The sequence below is a fragment of the Cynocephalus volans genome, chromosome 6 (assembly GCF_027409185.1).
Source record: "Cynocephalus volans isolate mCynVol1 chromosome 6, mCynVol1.pri, whole genome shotgun sequence".
Classification (NCBI taxonomy): domain Eukaryota; kingdom Metazoa; phylum Chordata; class Mammalia; order Dermoptera; family Cynocephalidae; genus Cynocephalus; species Cynocephalus volans.
In genome coordinates, this window is record NC_084465.1 from 25,600,585 (window position 1) to 25,623,249 (window position 22,665).

The window sequence follows — 22,665 nt, forward strand, 5'->3', positions numbered from 1 at the left end:
AACTGATCTCCAGTAACCTGACCTCATGACAGAAATAGAGTTCAATACTATGTAAAAGAATACAACAAAATCCAGCACTGAACAATATAAACTTTACAATGTATAGCAGCTAATAAAAAATTATCAGGTATGCAAAGAAGCCTGAAAATATTATGAGAAAAATGGATCAACAGACACAAACCCAGAAATGATAAAGATGATAGAATGAGCAGACAGTGCTCTATCTAGTAATATATCGATATTACTAGCATATATATTGTTACAAATTGTAATTATTCTTTATGACCCTTGTCCAATCTCTCCTCCTCCCCGCTCTAATTGCCCTAGATTTCTTCTCTCCTTCTGAAAGAATAATGGTTACTCTGTTAATTTGTTACCTAGATGATCTGTCCAGTGCTGAGAGATGTGATCGGGTCCCCCAATATTATCGTAGAGCAGATGCTTCTTCTGTCACTCTGAAATGGGTTTTGTGGAAAGAGACATCCTCTTCTTTTCTTTGTCTCTGCTGATGACTCTCCTTGTGTGAATACACTCCAGTGGTTGGTGGACCATCTGCGTAGTGGTTGTGGCGTCTAGCTGCTTTTGCGGCAGCCATGGTTATTGTGGTGGCTGTGGTGGGCCACCCACGTGGAGGTGCAGTTTTTGGTATGCTCCTTGGCACTGGCAGTATGCCTGGTTGTGGAGTGTGTTCAGTCCCCTTCTCCATGCCTCTGGTCCCTGGGCAGGCCCCAAGGTGCTGGCATCATGTGCCTGGTTGTAGGAGGGGGTGGCTGATCCCCTTCTCCATGCCTCAGGTCACCAGGAGAGATCCGAGGAGCTGGCATGGTGTGCCTTGTTGTGGGAGGAGGGTCCAGTTCCTAGCTCCATGCCTCGGGTCACTGGGCAGGACCTAAGGAGCTGGCTTGGTGTGCCTGCTTGTGGGAGGGGAGGTCTGGCCCCTTCTCCATACCTCAGGTCCCCAGGTGGGCCCTGAGGCACTGGCACAGTGTGCGTGGTGTGTGAGAGAGGTCCAGTCCCCTTCTCCATGCCCTGGGTCCCTGGGTGGGCTCCAAGGTGCTGGCATGGTGTGCCTGGTTGTGGGAGGGTGGTCTGGTCCCCTTCTCCGTGCGTCAGGTCAGTGGGCAGGCACCAAGGTGCTGGCTTGGTGTGCCTGGTTGTGGGAGAGAGGTCCGGTCCCCTTGTCCATGCCTCGGGTCCCCAGGAGGGCCCCGAGGTGCAGGTGTGGTATGCCTGGTTGTGGGAGGAGGGTCCAGTTCCTGGCTCCATGCCTTGGGTCCCCAGGCTGGCCCCGAGGCACTGGCGCAGTTGGTCTAGAAGTGGGAGTGGGGTCCAGTCCCCAGATCCAAGCCTCTGGTTCCCAGGCAGGCCCCAAGGTGCTGGTGGTGTGCCTGGGCCAGAACTAATTTTTGTCCTTTGCTTCTAACACAGGGGAACTTCCTGTGGGAACCAGTACTTGAGTGTGTGGTTGAGCTAAATTGCTACTTTGCTGCTGTTTCCCTAGGGAAGGCTTTTTGTGCAGCTCAGGGTTTAATGGTTGATCTTACAGGTACTTCCGGCTCTCCAGACACCCGGTGGGTCTGTGTTCTGTAGAATCTGTGATCTGGGCCTGAATTTTTTCATCAAACTGCACCCCATGCAATTCTGCATTCCTGACCATTCTCCTCTGAGTGGTCCTGTGCTGATTGGGGGGCAGGTTGGCTGTCCTTGCTGTGTCCCAGTGTTCTCCCGGTATTCCTATCTTGCCCACTGCCCATGCTCCAAACACTTCCTGTGGGATGGGCCCTGTGCTGGTCCCTTGCGATGACTCACCGGCCTCTGAATGGCTCCCTTTTTTCAGTTGTTCTGGCTTCTCACTCCTGTGTGGGTCCATGGGAACCCTGTTAGTGGTCTTGCTATCCTGGGGGCTGCCAAGGCCATCTTCTCTCCTGCTGCCTCCAAGTAACTCCATCTGAAGGGCACAGCTGCGGCTTTTGCTGGCTCCTGCTCCATGTGCTCATTAGCTTGAGCTTTAAAGCAGCTGCAGCCCGAAATGCTCAAAGCAGTTTTTTCTTTCTCTCATTGTAGTTTCTTGCGCCTTCATGAACTCTGTAGGTCTCTCCTCCTCTTCCCCTGAGCTCCAGCAGCCCCAGCTTGGCTGATGTTACATTTTTATAGTTGTAAATTTGGTTGATTTGTGGGAGAGAGTGATGCTGGGAACCGTCTATTCCACCATCTTGACCAGAACCCTTCCTAGACTTTAGATACTATATTCATTGCCAGTAAGACTGGGCTTGGACTTCTATGGCTATGAGTGTTTGTTTGTTTGTTTTCATTTGTGGCACCTGTGAATTTCCCTTCATTTTGCCTTTGGCTACGTATTTACATTTTTTGTTCATATTTTATTCAGCATTTCTGTGTGTTTCTGTAATGCAGTATGTTTTAGTGGTTAAGAGCACATCTTTGCCAACTTTGTATTGTGTTAGTCTTTTGACTTTTTGCCATTTTGGTGAGTGTTAGGTGATATCTGAAATGTGGTGATTAATTTCATTTCCCTGATGACTAATAATGTTGAGCCCCCATTTTTTGTGCTTTAGCTAAATTTTTTTGTATTTCCAATTTTCTTCTTCTCATGGTAGGTTTTTAAGGGGGTAGGGGTGGCATGGGATTTTCTTTAGCTCTGACATTTTGATTGTTACTTTCTGTTTTCTTCTCATAGTAGCTTTTTGTATGTTTATGATCTGCCTGATATGTATGCCCCATACTGTTTTTCTCTTTGACTTCTGTGTTTAATCACCACGAGAATCCTCACTTCCTTCTTCTTTTTCCTTAATGGGCTCAGTTGTCTCCACCAGATTCTCTCTATAGCTTGGACTCTGGAGTTGGGTCTGATGTATTTGGATTTCTTTATAAGAAATTTAAAGTTAGTCAGTAAGGAATAAGGCTGAACAGACTAGAGGCCTCTGCCCATAGTGTGTAAATGAATTAGAGATCCAGGTGAGTAAGGGAGGGTCGGTAAAGCTTTGTTATTGTAAGCTTAGCACTTACTTTGGGTCCAGGTATTCATCTAGGCATCTTGATAATTGAAATGGAAGTTGGTTATCCAACTACAAGTTATTTAGGGTTCAGGAGAGACATTGGTATACACCAAACTGAGGAAAGTACAGTCTACACATCTCTCCATACATATTTTTAAAGAATTTTAAGAACATGTTTTTCAGGACAAGCTTTGAACACTTTGAAAAACCTATGTCTTTGTACTCAAGCTATCAGGATCTAAGTTTGGATCTCTCTGTAGAAAGACTCATACAATTACTTAAATTTTTAAGTTTTTATGTAGATGTTTTGTAGTATGTTAGGGCACAATTACTTGTGCTTAGGAAATAGTAGTATTTTGAATATTTTCTCACCCAATTTTTTTTAAAAGATTTTTTGGGTATATGAGAATCTTTAAAGAATATCTTTCTAAAACTACTTGGAGTCCTTATTTCAAACAATTAAAAAAAAATTTCCTTATGAATAACCTGTTGCATTTTATAAATAATTTTCAGCAAACACTGAGGAGAATGTGCTACCTTACCATCAAAGAAATGGCTACCATCTCCGAGGATGTGATAATTGTCACAAGCAGGTATGTGAACGGTCAAAATCTAGGACAGGATACTTATATATTTAGTGGAATATTTGCTGTTCTCTTTCTATTGATTTTGCTTTCTTGATTGTAAGAAAGCCAATAGGAATTTAAAAGAACACAATATCTTAACATATTCTTTTCTAAAATGCAGTTGTCATCATGTGAAAACCATTTCTATCTGATAAAGCAAAGAAAGAAGTCACTAAGGAGAATGCTAATGGATTTGATTACATTAAAAATGTTAATACAAATATATAAACAAAATTAAAAAGTAAATGATATATAAATAAAATATTTACAACAAAAAAAAGGTTAGTATCTGTAGTATATAAAGAACTCTAATACTTAAAAAAAGTGATAATTTGTAAAATAATCAATATAAAGGATCTAAATATCTTTAGTCAGTCTTAGTAGTAACCAAAAAATTTAAATTAAAAATTTTAGAAGGAGTTACAATATTTTTACTCATCAAGTTGGCAAAAAGGCAGCATTCAGGACTTGTAAGGGAAACTAAAATTCTTTCACACAGGATGTAGAGTAATAGATTGATTCAGTTTTTCTAGAAAGCGGTTTGGCAGCATTTGTTGAATGATTGAAAGGTTTTATCCCTTTGACTCAGTAATACCACATCTATGGAACTATCCTCCGAAAATGGGCATAGCACAGAAAGACTTATGTACAATGGTGTTTGTTGCAACATTGTACACTAGCAAAAGGGACAAAACAGTGTCTACCGTTGTTAAAATTATTTAATTAGCTGTGTTATAATCATATTATGAAATATTTTAAGTTTTTGAAAATATTTTTGAAATATCTTTAATTGTGGAAAAGTTCTAATTTGAAAGTGCTAACTGGGAATTGGATTCAATCTATGTATTCAGTAGTCTCACTTTAAAAATTATTCTATTATATACATAAAAAAAAAAATAGTGGAAGTACACTGATATATTACCAGTAGGTTATCTCTGGGTGTTCAAGATTGTAATTATTTTCTTTAAACTTTTGATAATTTCTAAATGTCCTAAAATTGATGTGTATAATTTATAGTCCTAAAATATACAATAATTTTTATTAATTAATAGTTTTATTATTAATAGTTGCCTTCTTAATTATTAATTATATCTCATTTAAGTGAATCCGGTTTTTGTACAACATAGGAAATTTTTGGAGGAGGGCGCTTGTGTTTAACCAACCATTGTGTTGAATATAGTTTCAACTAGGAAAGCTTTCAGCTGAAAATAACAAAAGAGCATGTAAACAGTGACTTAAACAAGATGAGAGTTTGTTTTTCCTCATATAACCTTAGGTCTAGAGACATAGAGTAGCCGTTGTTAGATGGTAATTCAACAGCATCAGGACTAGTGTCTCTTGAATTCTTCTGGACATTCTCCATTATTGCAAAATAGATGCCCGAATTACTGGCAGTGCACCACATTCAAGGCAGGAGGGGTACTGGGAAGGGGGCCAGGGAGTGCCAGCACCATCTGCCTCTTTTATCAGGAATGCAATAGCTTTTCCCAAGGCAGTTTTTAGATTTCATTTGGAACAACTGTGTTATATGACTTTTCTTAGAAGGCCAAGAAAGTGAATATTTAGCTGTGATAGCCCAAGGGGCAAGCAAGGGAGAAGGGATTGAAAATGGGTGATGGATTAGTCAGTTAACAGTATCTGCCACAAGGAAGTAACAGAAAACCTTCAGTTAGATTGCCAGATTCAGGAAATACATGAAAAGTTATAAACAAATTAGTCAACTATGGATTGAGGGGTTTTTGTTTGTTTTAGCTGTTAATACTTCTGAGTTTTGTTAGGCCACCTTGAATTATGGTTTACTTCCACTTCATTTTAAGTGATTAGTAGATGTGGTAGAAAGAATAATGCCACCCCTCCCCCCCAAAAAGATGTCCATGTCCCAATTCCCAGAACCTGTGAATATGTTACATTATATGGCAAAGGGGAATTAAAGTTGCTAAACAGCAGATAGGGAGATTATCCTGGATTATTCAAGTGGTTCCTTTAAGGACAAGGGTCCTTTAAAAATGGAAGTGGGAGGCAGAAGAAGAGATATGGTGATGGAAGCAGGGTCAGAGAGATGCAGTGTCGCTAGATTTGAAGATGGAGGAAGGGGGCCATGAACCAAGGAGTGGGGGTGACCTGTAGAAGCTAGAAATAGCAGGGGAACAGATTCACCCTATAGCCTCCAGAAAGAAATGCAGCCCTACTGATACCTTGATTTTAACCCAGTGCGACCTGTGTTGAATTTCTAACTTACATAACTTAATAAGATAAAGAAATGATTGTTGTCTTAAAACTCTAAGTTTGTGTTACTTTGTTACAGCAGCAATAGAAACTAATACTGATTTTGGTACATGGAAGTGGGGTGCTGCTGTAACAAAAACCTAAAAATGTGGAAGTAGCTTTTAGAATTAGACAGTGAGCACATGCTGGAAGAATTTCGAGGAGCATGATTTTAAAAAGCCTAGATTGCCATGAACAGTAGAAATATGAATGTTAATGACTCTGCTAGACTCAGAAAGAAGTGAGGTGCAGGACAGAGAAAAAACACTTATCATCTTAGAGAATTCTAAACTATTGTAAACAGACTGCTGGTGAGAATGTGGACATTAAAAGTGCTGCTGGTGAGGGCTCAGAGGAAAATGAGGAAGTTGGAAACTGGAAGAAAGGGGATCCTTGTTAGTGTACTGACGGAAAGCTTAGCAGAATTGTGTTCTGCAATTATGTGGAAAGCAGGACTTAGAAACAATGAGCTTGGGTATTTAACTGAGGATATTTCCAAGCAAAGTGTTGAAGATATGGTATGGTTTCTTTTTGCTGCTCTAGTAAAATTTGAAAGTAGAGAAATAAATTGTGGGGAGACCACTTAAACAAAAAGGAACCAGGACTTGATGATTTTGGAAATTCTCAGCCTTCGCAAATGGCAAAGGGTGCTAAAATCAAGAGATTTACTGTCAGGAAAGCATGCTCTAGAGAAAAAGCCAAAGGAGTCACTGTGCAACCTTTTGTTGAAACTTCTGAGATCAAAAGGTCCAAGTATTCACTCACACAAAATACTCTGAAGAGATCAAGGGTGTGATTCATCTCCTTCAGCATCTAAGCAGAATCCAGAAATAGAGATGGCATGATTGAGGCAAAATCTGTGGAGGAGTTTCTTGTCTAATGGAGTTAGTCTCTGTACTTACATGGTAGACCCACAAGGTTCTTGAGAATCTTATGCCAGCAGAAACACTATCAACTTGGACTCAAAGGTACAGAGAGAGGATGAAGTGAAAGAAGGCTGTCAGAGCCCTAAAATTCTACAGGTAGGAAACAGGCTGATAAAACTACTCAGCTTTAAATACATGCTAGCTACCCTTTATGAAAAAGGGAGGATGAATTCAAGGGCAGAGGTGCAGGCCTGTAGGGTAGAACTGGGAACTATAAAGAATTCTGCCTATGTAGAAACCTATTTCAGTTTGGGTGGCTGGATTTCAAAATTGCTTGGGACTAGGGACCTTTTTTCCTTCCATTTTCTCTCTTTTTTAATGGGAATGTCTGTAACTATTACCTTGTAGCATTCCCACTCTTGAATTTTGGGAGCAGGGGACTTGTTCTGTGCTTTCACAGATCCACAGACGGAGAGGAGTTTTGCCTCAGGATGGATTATACCAAGGGTCTCACCCATACCTAATTTAGACAATTTTGATAAGATTGGGACTTTAAGCTTGTGAGGTTTAGATGAAATATTGGACTTTGAATTGATGCTGCAGTGTGTTGAGATTTGGGGGGATAAAATGAGATGGGGTGAATGTATTTTGCATGTGAAGTGGATATAGCCATGATGACATAATGATTTTAGTCCAGTGAGACCTTTGTTGGACATGTAACCTACAGAACTATAAGGTAATAAATTTGTGTTGCTTTAAGCCACTAATTATGGTAATTTGTTACAGCAGGAATAGAAAACTGATATTGTAGATGACCAATCTATATACATAGACTACTATGTTAGCTTGTTAGGAAACCTTGGAGATTAAGAAAACCTGAAGGCTAGGGCTGGACGGTTAGCTCAGTTGGTTAGAGCACAGTGTTATAACACCAAGGTCATGGGTTTGGATCCCTGTACCAGCCAGCCACCACAAAAAAAAAAAAAAAAGAAAGAAAGAAAAGAAAACCTGAAGGCAGACACTTCACAAAAGAATACATATGAATGGCCAGTAAGCACATGGAAATGTTCTCAACAGTATTAGACATCTGGGAAATGCAAATTAAAACCTTATTGAGGTATCACACCATACCCACTAGAATGGTTAAAATAAATAAGACTGACAATACCAGAATCAAAAAGCCTGCTCCAATACCAAGTATGTGGAACAATCGAAACTCTCATACACTGTAGGTAGGAATGTAGAGTGGTATAACCACCTTAGAAAATGTTTGGCAGTTTCTTATAAAGTTAACATATACCTACCATGTAACCAGTAATACCACTTCTAGATATTTACTCAAGGAAAATGAATATATATGGCCACAAAAAAGACTGTACAAGAATTTCATAGCAGCTTTATTTGTGATAGTCCTAAACTTGGAAACAACCCAAATGCTCATCAATAGGAGAATGGATAAACAAACTGTGGTGTATTCATGCAGTGGACTACTACTTGGCACTAAAAAAGAACAAATTGCTGATTCAGGCAACAGTACAGATAAACTTCTAAACCATTATGATGGAACAAAGAAAAATGGAGTAATCAGAGATGACAAGAGTACATGATGGATGATTCTGTTTATATGAACTACAAGAACAGCCCAAACTCATCTGTGGTGATAGAAACCTGAAGTCTGGTGGGTTGGAGGAAATTGACTGGAATGGGCATGAGGGAACTTTCAGAAGTGATGGAAATGTTCAGTATTTTGGGGGGATAGAGGTTACATGAGTGATCACAACTGCCAAAACTCATTTAACCAAACACTTAAGTTGTCCATTTTTGTTGTATATAAATTATAACTTATTTTAAAAAAACATGAAAAGATTTAGTTAGTCGTTTAAGGATTGTCAAGTATATTCACAATCTAGTCATACTTTTCTACCCATCACTAGAAGGGAACCCCCTTCTAATGGGACCCACTTAATGAAAGTCTAGATTGGAAGATTGCTTAGAATTCAGGGATTGAGTTCTGAGGAATGATCCATCATTCACATTAGGAAGTAGTGTGGGGGATGGGTATCAGTATGTGATAAATTATATCCTATTCTCAGAAAGTCAAATGGATAATTCATATACCACGATTTAGGAAGAAATAAATGGGTTGTAGAAACTGATGTAGAATTAGGCAGACAGTTTTGAAATGAATTGTGAGGATAATGTGTGGATTTGGGTAGGAGTAGGAAAATATTTTAAGGTTCTTGAGGGAGCTAAGAAGCTAAGTTCATCCACTTGCTTGGTAAGAAATATACAAGCCCAAGACATTTTTTTTATTATAATGCTACAGTTGTCTCTGAATGATTACTTCTGAGGGGTTACTGCCAGGACTTCGGGACTTCATTTAGAAGAAGAAAGGAAATGAGATACAATTATAATCTGATTTAGCCGTCACTGTAGTGAAACTCCTCTCTGAAATATCTTCAGTAACCTCTAAATTCCAAAAACAAATTTTCAGTTTACATTTTACCTGACCTCTCTCCCAGTTTTAACATGGTTAAACACTTCCTGAAGTTCTGCCATCTTTGGCTTTCAGAAACCATAGTCCTGAATTTCCTGTCATCTCTGATTACTCCATTTTATTCTACTTCAGAAGTGGTTGCTTTTCAGAAGAAATATTGGCATTTAAATATTGGCATTCCCTGGGCTTCATATCAGTGCTGTTGCTATTTCCCAAACTCATCAAGCTATTTGATACCCTGTATCTTTGTACATATTTCTCCCTGTGCCAGGAATTATTTTATTTCCTTTTCCACATAGCTCAAATACATATCATGATAAATATTGACTTCCCTGCTCTTCTTGACAGTTAGTCATTGTCTCCTCTGTTATTACTCATATAGCGCTTTGTTTTTACATTTATTCTAGTATTTAATACATTGTACTGTAATTATTTCTTTACATGTTTCTCTGCCCTCTGGACTATTAGTTCCTTGAGGACAAGAACTATGTCTTATAACTTTGTGTCTTCAATACCTGGAAAAGTGCCTGTATTAAACAGCAGGGCCTGTATTAAACAAAGGACAGTCTCCGTTTTCTCTCTTCTTCAGGCAACGGGTTGGGATCATACAGATTATTTACCTTCCTCTCTATCTCAAGAAAGCACACACACATAGATAGAAGTGGAGAAAGGTGGGTTTAATGGGTGCTGAGAAACCTTTCTGTCTCCTGTTTCCTTTCCCTTTCTCCTGCCCAGCAACCCAACTGTCTTGATTTATTTGGATTAACACTAACTCTCTTTTAAAATGAAATTGTGGCAGACATTTGAGGAAAGATGATGAAAAGATGCCAAGTCATAAAACTTCCTTCTCCAAAACCTAATGAAATGAACAACAGTGAATAAAAGTGAAAGCCAGGAGACTTCTAATTCTAGCCTAGATGAAGTAAGGACACTGCAGCCCATTTTTCCCAAGGATTATTAAAAAAAACCTCTGGTCAGATATAGAAAACCAACCACCTGAGGCCTCCAAAAAGTAAATAATAGTAGGTGAATTGGTGAGAGAAAGTGATACTTAATGAATGACCAATATAGCATCAATGGGTTTCATGCTTGTTTTTCCTCTTGATACCCTGGTTTGACCAAGCAGGACATGCACACATGTCCTGGGCATATCAGTCAAAGTACCAAAAAGAAAATTCATAGAGGACATTTCGAAGGCAGCCAAAGAAGAAAGAAACATTATATACACAGCAACAGAATACATCAGACTTTTTGTTTCAGAAAACATGCTAGCTAGAAGGCAATGGAGAGTCAACCTGTAATTCTATACCTAGTGAAAATATCTTTTAAAAATGATGGAGAAGTAAACACTTTCTTTGTCAAACAAAAACTGTGAGGACTTATTGGTAGCTGTCTCACTCCACAAGAAATGTTTAAGGACATTCTTCAGATGGTAGGAGTGTGATACCAAGCAGAAACTTGGAGCTACACAAAAATGAAAAGCATTGGAAATGGAATAAGTGAAGGCAAATTAACATTCACATTGCTTCTTTTAAAAAGTTTTTTCTAGAAGATAACTGTATGTCTAAATCAATATAGGAGAGTGTAATGTGTTTAAGGATATGTAAAAGTAAAATATCTGTGAACAGTTGCACAACGGTTGGAAGGGCAGTATTGGGAATATACTCTTGTCAGGTCCTATACTAGCCATGAAGTGATTTCCTATTAGTTGAAAGTAGACTGATTAAGTAAACGTACAAATTGTAAACAACTAAAACAACTAGGGCAACAACTAAAACTATCAAAGGAGATAAAATGAAATAAAAAATGTTTAATTAACCAAACTGCAGGAAAAGGGGAAAAAAGAAACAAAAACCATATGGAACAAACTAGCAGGACCGACCGTAGATTTTAATCCAACAGTATCAGTAATCACATTAACTGTGATTGGTGTAAACACACCAGTAAAATGACAAAAATTGGCTTCTGGTTAGTTGAAGGCAGTGGGGGCTGTGTACTAATCAACCTCTCAAAATCTCTTTCCTAAATGATAGGAAATAGTTTTACAACTACAACTGTTCTACATAAAACCATACCCTCAGAATTACATGAAAACAGAGAGTACCAAAAAGTGCAAAACAACTTTGAGTAAAAAGAGAAAAATCAGCACGTTCTAGAGAGGTGATTTCCTCATGTCTCCCCTCCAACCCCTGACCGCCCCCAAAGCCTTGGAGCAAGCAATGGCCAGCCATAAAAGTTGCAGGATAGGTGGAAGAGGGAGGTTAGCAAAGATTGAGTTAGAACAACCACCAGAAAGATTAAAATTGTTGTAAATCTGAAAATACTAAAAAACTAACTGGGAAGATCAGAGGATTTACTATGGGAAAGAGATTTCAAAGCATACGTGATTTAATGGTTTAAACACAACATAAAAGGCCAGGCACATAATTTAACGGGAGTTACTCAATATAAAGGGGCAAGTGTAATTTAAAAGGACCAGCACAATATAAAGGGACAGTGTTCCAAACACATACTTCTCCAGGAAGAAAAAAAAGAAGAAAAGAATAAAGAAGTACCTTTTGCCAATCAGGTGGTGAAGAGGAAAAAGAAGGAAAGGCAGGTATTTACGGTCCTTGAAGGCAAAAGAGAACCACAAAATTAGAGGACTTATAACCCCTTCACTGTCACTAAAACAAATAAAATCCACCCAAATGTTCATATAAGAGTAAAACAGTGGAAATGAGGGTAGAAGACTAATGTACAAATGTTATACACTGTGACAAAGAAGCAATATGATTAAAAAATGGAGAAGGGAGAGGGAAGGAGTAAAATAGAAAAAGCTCATTGTTGTATAGTCAACAGGCTGATGTTAAAAAGTATTGAAAGAAAAACCAAACCCCATTAATCCATGCATAATAAGTTAAATGAAAAAACAGGGGACTAAGGTCCTCAAAAAAAGTTTAATTACAAAGGTATTCACTAGAAAAAAATCCAAATCTTCCTAAATACCAAAATTTTAAAAGCAAAGAATACACATCTCTTAGAGATAGAAACATAGCAAGTATAACAGAATACATGTAATTGTAGATGTGCTAAAATCAAATACATCAGGCATATAACAATAAGTATGAATGGGCTTGTTAACCCATATATTAAAAGAAAAAAATTTAATTTGGCTCACCACCAAAACCCAGTGCATTTGATATATGCAAGAGACACATGTAAAACAAAGTAATTCAGAGAGGCAAAAAATAAAGGGATGGACAAAAATATAACAGGAAAATGGAAACAAAAAGAAAGTAAAGGAGATGTTAGACAAAGTAGAACTCAAGGTTAAAAGGATTAAACATGACAAAAAGAGGATATTTTGTAATAATTTAAAGCCATAATCCACAATGACGGTATAAGACATTAATATTTATTTAAGAAATAACACCACACCAACCTTTATAAAGCAAAAACCATGGGAGAGGCAAAGAGATATAGACAGAAACATATGAATAAGAGGAGGTTTTATTAATCCACTTTTGGTACAAGAGAGATCAAGTAGACAAAAATAAGTAGCACAGAGACAATCTAAACAACATGCCAGTAGGGTAGATATTTTTTATATATATCAAATGCTTCACCCTAATGATAGAAGTAATATAAAAAAAAATTAGCAAGGAAAAGAATAGAAAAATACATCTAATTAAATTAAAATCTTGCTTTTTGAAAAAAGTAACGAAATAGACAAAGCACTTGCTAAATTGATCAAGAAAAAAGGAGAAAGCATAACTATACAAAATAAGAAATGACAAGGGAAAAATAATGATTGAGACAGAAGAAATATAAAAAGACAAATTTACTGACCTCTTTGAAATAAATCTGAAACCTAGATGTAATGGATAATTTTCTTAGGAAGTACAATGTATTAGTCCGTGTCTGTTGTTTATAACAGAAATACCTGAAACTGGGTAATTTATAAGAAAACAAAATTTATTGCTTACAGTTTCAGAGGCTGGGAAGTCCAAAGTCCAGGGAACACATATGGCAAGGGCCTTTTTGGTGATGACTTCAGCAACACAGTGTATCCCACTAAGAAAAAGGCAGAGAAGCAAGAGAGAGCTAACTCCTCATTGGCTCTACTTTTAAAGCCATCAGAACCATGCCCATGACAACCATTAAATCATCAGTGGGTTAATCCATTCAAAAGGGTATAGTCCTCACAATCTAATCATTTCTCAAGGCTCCACCTTTCAGTTACCATAGTAGGATTTCCCATCCTCTTAACACTGTCACAGTGGAGGGTTAAGTTTTTAATACATGGACTTTGGGGGACACAATTCAATCCTCAGGTTGCCAAAAATGACCCTTTCGTTTTTTTGATTGAAGAAACACTACAGGTGTTTCCACTAAGGTTAGGCATAAGGCAAGGATGATCATTATCTTCACTACTGTTCACCACATACTAGAGGTATTAAGTAATGTAGTTAGACAAGAGAAAGCAATTTGAATATAAGAATACATTAACAAAGAAGTAAAACTATCTGAGTTTTTAGATGATGTGATAGAATACCTGGAAACCCAAGATAATCAATGATACAATGAACTCAAGCAATAAAAGAATTTAGTGGGGTAGCAAAATATAAAATTAAGATATAAAAGTCAGTAGTCTTCATATGAACAAACAACTTATAGAGGACATAATGGTAGACAGACCCCATTTACAACAACCACCGAAAAGATTAAATAAATACATAGGAATAAATTTGACAATAAATGTACAAAACTTATAAGAGGAAAAAAAGTTAAAAAGCCTGCTATGATCTGAATGTTTGTGTCCCCACAAAATTCATATGTTGAAATCCTAACCTCCCAGGTGGTGATATTAGGAGGTGGGGCCTTCAGGAGGTGATTAGGTCATGAGGATGGAGCCCTTGTGATTGGGATTAATGTCCCTATAAAAAAGATTGCCGAGAGCTAACTAGTTTCTTCTTCCATATGAGGACACAGCAAGAAGGTGCCATCTGTGAACTAGGAAACAGGTCCTCACTAGACACCAAATCTGTCAGTGCCTTGATCTGGGAATTCCCAGCCTCCAGGATTGTGAGAAATAAATTTCTCACAATATTTGTTGTTTATAAGCCACCCAGTCCATACTATTTTGTTATAGCAACCCAAACAGACTAAGATACTTCTGAAAAACTAGAAGTACATTTAAACAAATGTAAAGATATGCTCTGTTTTTATATAGGCCAACATTATAGAAATTTCACTCCTTCCTAAATTAATTTAGAAATTCAATGTAATCCTAATAAAAATATCAACAGGTTATATTGTAGAGTTAGGCAAGTTGAACCAAACAGGTAAGAATAGGCAGGAACTTACTGAAAAAGGAAAAACCTGGGCAGTGGGTTAGGCGAGGCAGGGTAAGGAGGGGACTCACTTCCAGTGAGTAAATCATTAAGGCCTGTACAGTTAAAACAGTATGATACTGGCACACGAATAGACAAATAGACCAGTGGAATAAAATTATGTGGTGACTTTGTAATGTGTCACCTTGGTCAAGCTGATCTACATTTTTCAGAATTTTCTGAAACAAATAGAAAATACAGAATTAGACCCAAATGCATATGGAAATTTAGTGTGGTGGCATACTGTTTAGTAAGATGGTATCTCTAATTACTGGGGTAAGCATATACTTTTAAAAATATGATGCTGGGACAACTGAGTAGCTGCTTGGAAAAAGATAAAAGTAGATACATGTTTCATATCATACACATTAGTAAACTCCAAATGGATAAGGATTATAAATGTAGAAAAATGAAACCGTACATGTACTAGAAGAAAACATGAATGTATTCTTTAACCTTAGTATAGAGTAAAGCTTTGTTAATTATGACTTAAAATTCCAGAGGCAATAAAAGAAAAAGTAGATAAATTTGACTACATAAAAATTGTTTTTAACTTGCATATCAAAAACACCATAAAATATAAAATGAAGGGGTTTGCAGTAGATCCAAGTTGTGGTACAAATAGCTCTTCTTGATTTATTGTCATAGTATCTGCATGGTATTGTCACCCATTTTATGACAAAAGGAGTGTGACAGTGAGCTCATGACTGTGAGATCCAATAGTTTTACCATATTCTGTTTCATGTAGGAACAGGCAGCCTAAGGGGATGATGCTCAGCCAAAGTACTAGGTTGGAGATAGGACCCTGTGAGATTGGATGCAATCCGTTTGGACCCTCCAGGATGCAGTATGTGCATTGAATTGATAGCCAGTGTATGGTACTGTCACCAGTAAATACAGTATGTGGGTCCTGGAATCAAGAGGTGATCTCACCCGCACTCCCAGTGACCCACTTGTAGAATTTATGCATATGCTGTGGATTGAATGTTTGTATCCCTCCAAAACTCAGTGCAATAGTATTAAGTGGTGGTGCCTTTAGGAGGTGATTATTAGATCATTAGGGCAGAGCCTTCATGAATGGGATTAACGCCCTTATAAAAGAGGCTTCAGAGAGCTGACTCCCTCCCTCCTGTCCCTTCTGCCATGTGAGGACACCTAGATGGTGCCATCTATGAGAAACAGGACTTTGCTGGACACTGAATCTGCTGGTGCCTTGATCTTGGACTACCTAGCCTCCAGATCTGTGAGCAAATAAATTTTTGTTCTTTATGAATTACCCGGTCTAAAGTATTTTGTTATAGCAGCAGGAATGGACTAAGACAGCATCTCATCCCCATTCTAATGTGGATTAGAGGCCCTGTTTCCCAGGGGACAATGCTTTTGAGGGATGAAAGGGCAGAAGCATTTAACCCATTGGCTCCTGGTTCCTGTTGGTTGAGGATTGTCTCCAGCACAGAAATACCCAACACTTCGGGATTATACATGTCTGAGTGACAGGGTGCAGTCACAGGCATCCCACACTCCTGTGTTAGAGAAGTCCTGGGGCAGGAAGTGAGCCAATTTGTATATATGGAATGATGACTACTATTGGGTCACTTTGGATTCTTCATGCTCATGAATTTAAAGAAAGGAGCTAGTATATTCATAGAGGTAATTGACCTTGATTTCTATCAGGAGCTGGGATTGTTTTTATCTAACGGTGGCAGAGAGGACTATACCTAGAATTCCTGTGACAGTGGTGAATAGGGAATAGGGAACAACCAATGGTTTGACAAAAAAGAACATGAGATCCAAGAATAGTATAGCTAAGCAAGTTGTCATTCAAGTACCGGGTCAAGCAGACTTTCAAACACAAGAATTCAGGAACCATACACCTATGAGCTTTTTTTGAAAAACAAAATCACAGATTCAAATTGTAATAATCCAAAAGTTAAAAGAGTGAATTTTGTGACAGGTTGTAGGAAATGAGCTAGCAGTGAGCACTGAATTATTCAATTGTAGAAGTAAGATTACACTACTGTAGGAATTATGGTTAAAGATAGAATATAAATGTTGTAGTCTATAATAATGCAAAAAGCGATACTAACAAAAATTGAGAGATAGACAGGAGGGCAGATAAAAGAAGAAAAAGTTTATTTGCTTTAATTTTCTTAGCTTTCATAGTTCAATTATTTCATCTAAAGTTTTATGACAGCTGTAGTGGATTGAATTATGTCCCCCCAAAACTCATTGAAGCTTGAATCGTGCCCCTCAAGTTTTATGTATTAGAAACTTAGCCCCCAGTGTGACTGTTGAGAGGGTGGGAAATCCTATTATGGTAATTGAAAGGAAGAGCCTTGAAGAGATGATTGGATTATAGGACCATGCAGTAGTGAATGGATTAAAATTGGTGGTCAGGGGCGTGGTTCTGAGGGCTTTAAAAGAAAAGGAGAGTGTCTTTCTCTGCTCTTCTCTCTCTTCTTCCACCATCTTGCAATGTGACACCCCTTGGTTACTGTCACCACCAGATGGACTCTGGACTTCCCAGCTTCAGAAACTGTAAGCAATAAATTTTGTTTTTCTTTATAAATCACCCAGTTTCAGTTATTTTGTTATAAGCAACAGAAATGGACTAATATAACACCACAGAAAGAACTAAAGTTAGAATATAAAGCTTTCATATTTCAGAAAGAACATACATATATTCAGCAAAACAAAACACATCTTCTGTAGCTGTATTGTCCAATAAGGTAGCCAGTAGCTGTGTACGACTACTTAATTTATCATGAACATTAAAGTTAAGTAAAATTTGAAATTCAATTTGTCAGTCACACTAGCTACATTTCCAGTGCTCAATAGCCACATGTAGCTTGTGGCTGTTGTATTAAATGATGTAGAACATTTCCATCATTGTGGAAAACTTTCCTTTTGGACAACACTGCCTTATAGGAAATCAAGGAAGTAATAAAAATAGAGATCCAAAAAAAAAAAAAAAAATACAACTATATGCTATATATCATGATGCATATAAAACAAAGTAATGCAAAGTATGAATGTAAAAAGATGGGTGAAAGCATATAAGGCAAACACTACTGAAGGGTCATGGCATTAATATTAGAAAAGTGAATTCAATGCAAAAAGTTTTGAATGAGACAAAAAAAAGGGTACTTTATAAATATCCAAAATGAAGATGGAACTGCCGTGAATTGTTATCATTTAAATAATACATCAAAGTACATAAAAATCACAAAAATGTAAATAAAAACAAATAAAGTAGTATCAGCCCTTGTAAGAAAAAGAATCCTAAGGGTATAAAGGATCTGAATAATATACTTTATAACAATGAATTATTTCTGAAAACTGTACCTTTATAATAGAAAAGTCACCTTTACAGGTGTTCATGGAACACTTACAAAATATTCAACATATGTTTAGCCCCTGAAAGCCCCTTAATTCCAGAATGCAGAAATATAGTAGAGATTATATTATCTCATTACAGTGCAATCAAACTATAAATTTGTTTCGAAAAGGACATGACCAAATAATAGAAAAATAAAACCTCAACTTTTGGTTCAACATATAAATGAAAATTGAAATTGCAGAATATTTTTAAAATACTTATGATTTCCACTAAAGCTATGCTCAGAGGAAAATTAATGGCTGTTAGCACTTAAATTACTAAATGAGTGCATTGTTCACAGTTCTCAGTTGCTGACAATAGAATCTAATTCACAGATTTTTTGGAAGTCTAGAGAACCACACTTGCATCCTACAGAACCCAAAAAAGTGCATCAGGGAAAAATGCCCACACTACATAACTTTTTTAGCAGCGTGCTTTTGCTATGACCACTTGGCCTTAAGCACTGATAAGTTCAAGAATGTCATATCAGAGAAAGCAGCTGTCTTTGTCTCATGATCTTATTTCCCTATGCATTGCTTACTCCTCCTACATTCAAGTCTCACTTGGTGTTACGTCTGCATGGTAGACCTTAAGTCATATGTCTGTATCCCAGGAAGTTTGCTTTTTAGTTTTCCAGCCAGAAAAGGAAGGCAAACAGAAAGGGGCTGGTTGGAATGTGTTTTCAGGGTTCCAACTTATAGTATCTGCTACAATGAGAAAATAATAAAAACAAATTAAGTATTCTACTTATGAAGTTAGAAAAAAATATAAAATAAGACCAAGGGAAGCAGAAGGGGGAGAATAATAAAGATAAAACAGAAATTAATAAAAGTTGATATAGAAAAACAATAACTTTGATAAATAAATCCAGCGAGCTGGTTTTTTTTGAACAAAGCTAAAATAAAATAAAGTAATAAAGCTGATTCAGAATAAAGAGAGGAATCTTGCACAAAATTAGGACAAAGGTAAAATCATGATAAATATGGAGAAAATTCAAAAAATTATTGTGAGAGTGTTTTATAAACTTTGATGCAAATAAGTTTGAAAAATGTTTGAAGTAAGTGATTTTCTATGAAAATACAAGTTAGCAAAACTGACCCCAGAAAAGATAGAAAACCTAAGGAGACCATATCTGTAGAAGAAATGGATTCTATTTAAATTTTTCTCATATAAAAATAGTACTGTACAGAAAACTACAGAACAATATTACATATCATTTCTGATAAAAAAAAATCTTGAATAAAATTTGAGCAAATAAAATTTATCACCCTAAAGAGGGTTCATCTCATGGATTACTTAATATGCAGAATTTTTTCATATACTTTCTTATGTTAATAGGTCAAAGGCAAAAATCCACAGTTAGCTTCATGTGCCCAAAAGTTATTTGTCAAAATTTAATACCTGCCTTTTATTAAAACTTTTGAGAAACAGGAATAGGTGCACAATTCTTTGACACAGTTAAAAGAAAAGTATTTCTTAAACCCAGTGCCAGCATTACAGTATAACTGGAAGCATTCCAGTTAAATAGGGAATAAGATAAAGTGCTTAGTATTACCAGTATTCTGCAAGGATTAGCTAACATAATTAAGAATATAATATTAGAAATGAGGTAGCAAAATTATTATTGTTTAATGATTGTATAATACACCAGGCTGTCCAGATTTTAGTCCGTACCCGCTACTTTCCAGACAGGTTATTAATCATTCTGTGTTTGGTTTCTTCATCTATAAACTTAGGATAATACTACTCCCTTCTCATAGGGATTTTGTGAAGATTAAAGGAACAGTTTTCCTATATTCAAATACTTACTAGAATGTATATTGAAAGAAAAGGTTTAATTTATAATGGCCTACAAAATAATGAAACATTAAAAAGTAAACAAGAAATGTATAGGGCCTATCAGGAGAAAACTTAAAAGCTGTTGATGGATGTTAAAGAAAGCTTGAAAAATGGAAAGAATTCTTCCTTTAATTTATATATAAATGTAGGGCACTTCCAGGCAAAATGTTAATAGGGTATATTGACAAATGATTCTAAATCTCATCTGAAACAGTCTTTGTAACAACAGCCAGGATCATTTCGATAAAAAAGAATCATGAGGGAGATACCTGCTCTCTAGATATAAAAAATTGTATAATGGTATAGTATAGTAATTAAAATGAATTTGTATTGAAAAGGGAAAATACAGAATAATGTAAGAGAAAGTACAGATGTAGATGCAAATTGATATATGACTTTAGTATATAAAAGATGACATTTCCAATTTTTACAAAAGTCTGAGTATATAAAAAGATGACATTTCCAATCAATGCAAAAATTTTAAAAGAATCATTAAGTTGGGATAATGGCTACCTTTTGGGGGAAAGAAAGCAACACGGATTCCTGCCATACTTGTTTCCCGAAAATTACTAAATATTTTACTTTGAAACTGTGAATATCTATTTCCTCAACAGTTTTTTTAACCAGTAATTGATGATGCGCGTCTGAATTTATTACTTTGATGGTTGAAAATGGTGATTTTAAAAAAATTTTTGTCTTTATTCTCAAATTTATTACTTGACATTCTTTAAAAATAACTTCCTTCCCTTTTAAAAAAATTTTTTGAACATCAATCTAGAATAATGAATTTCTTTATTTGTGCTCTAAACCATTCCTGTCCTTATATATACTTGTATTGATGCTGCTATTGTTCCAAATTTGGTTAATGGAAGCCTCGATTTTTTTATCCAATCAGAAAAATGCAAATATTTATGGAAAAGACTGATTAAGAAATTATTTATATCTAAACAATGGAAATCTCTGCTACCATTAAAAAGGTATTTTAGATATACAGTTAAGTGCCACATAATGGCATTTTGGTCAGTGATGGACCACATATATATAATGGTATTCTCATAAGATTATAGGTTTGTAGTAGGCTGTACCATCTAGATTTGTGTAAATACGCTGTATGATGTTTGCACAATGATGAGATCACCTAAGGATGCATTTCTCAAAATGTGTCCCTATCGCTAAGCAATACATGACTGTATTTCGATATTAAAATATATGGATAGATATCTAAAAAAAATTTTGTGTTGACATGGAAAAATTCTCAAGTTATATTAAGTAAAAGAGGAAGGTGTCAAAAGAGTGAAGATCCATTGGCATGCATTTTAATGTCTCTGTGATTGAATACATTTTTAAAAATTTCTTAAGATACTTCACAGTGGTTATCTCTAATTGAGTGAAACTAAAGGCTAGGTAGGTGAGGAAGGACTTAAGACCTTATGTTTTATACTTTTCTGAGTATTTTGAACATGTAATATTATATGAATGAATTACTTTTATAGTTGATAAAAGAAAAATGAAAGGACTATCAGTTATTCACAGCTTTTTCCTCTTGGTGTCCTAGTGGAGTGAGTTGGAATTGTAGGTTATTTCAGATTATGTGGAATAGTTGAGGAAGGGGGGAAATCGATGGTCAGTTTTTGTTCGTGTGTGGAATTTTGTAGCTCAGCCCATACTCCTCTGCCTGTTTTTGAAGCTCAGCAGAAAGGTCTGGAGACATTGATGACTGTCATTTTAGAAAGCTATGCCTGGGAGAGATGCCTCTTGAATTAATCATTTTTGTTAATTTCTTTTCAAAAGTTACGTCTAGTCTGATAGGTTTTTAGAATTTTGGGGGAATTTCATCCTAGGACTCTCTCTACCATTGTCCTTATTTTTTATGCCAGTTATCAGTACCTAAAATTATGTATTCTGTTTGTTCGTTTATGTGATTATTATCTCTCTTCCCCCTAGAATGTAAATTCCATGAAGGCAAAGGACTCTATTTTGCTCATTGCTATATTCTTAAGATTTAGAGCAGTCTTTTTTACTAACCAATAGTTTAGCACTTGTACAAAGAATATGCTCTAAAAATATTCATTGAATAGGTAGTTGCACTAAGATAGTTATGGGGACAATTGGGAATTAGCTAGGGGTGGACTCCATAGGAGAGAAGATTTTAATTGATCTCGTTAACTAATTTGATTTTTCTTAGTCTGACTAAGGACATGACTGGAAAGGAAGATGTATACCGAGGCCCGGCCATCAGGGCTCTCTGCAGAATCACCGATGTAAGTTTTCTTTGTTTTACTGAGTTATCAGAGGGAACACTATGTTTATCTGCATTGTGTAGATTTGTAGGATTCCCTAGTCTGAATTTGTGAATCTTCAGTATAAGAGAAACGTGACTGCCAGAAATGGTCTTTTGGCTCCATGCTTTTCTCTTTCGTTTTGTTTTTTCCTTTACATTAGTCCATTTTCTCTCTATATTTGCCCTTATGAACTGTTGTTCTAGGCACATTGCTTGTTGTAAACAAAAACCCACTGAATTAGCTTTAAAAAAATGCTTTGTTATAGGACACATATCTCAGAATTTGAGGTAAAGCTTATAACCAGACACCAGAGCAAGATAAGGGTAGCTTTATAGAACTCAGCAGTGAGATTTCTCACATATTTACTGTGATCATCCATCATTTATCAGGCCCAGGTCCCCTCACTCAAATATTTAAGAGAGAATCTGATTAGCCACCAGTAAGCCAGTAGCATGTATCCATCCAGGTCCAAGTTAAGTGTTTACCTGGATCCAGTCCATTGTATCTGGAGGGATGAGTCAT

The 22,665-nt window shown here is 36.5% G+C and overlaps 1 protein-coding gene across 1 annotated transcript in view; it reads left to right on the forward strand.

The window, feature by feature from the left end:
• The window catches only part of COPG2 (COPI coat complex subunit gamma 2), a 330,424-nt gene that overhangs the window by 14,256 nt on the left and 293,503 nt on the right, over nucleotides 1-22,665 (forward strand). The window contains exons 5-6 of the mRNA XM_063099417.1: nucleotides 3,528-3,607; nucleotides 22,047-22,122. Coding sequence (XP_062955487.1) covers nucleotides 3,528-3,607; nucleotides 22,047-22,122 — 156 coding nt within the window. The remainder of the gene's footprint in view (nucleotides 1-3,527; nucleotides 3,608-22,046; nucleotides 22,123-22,665) is intronic.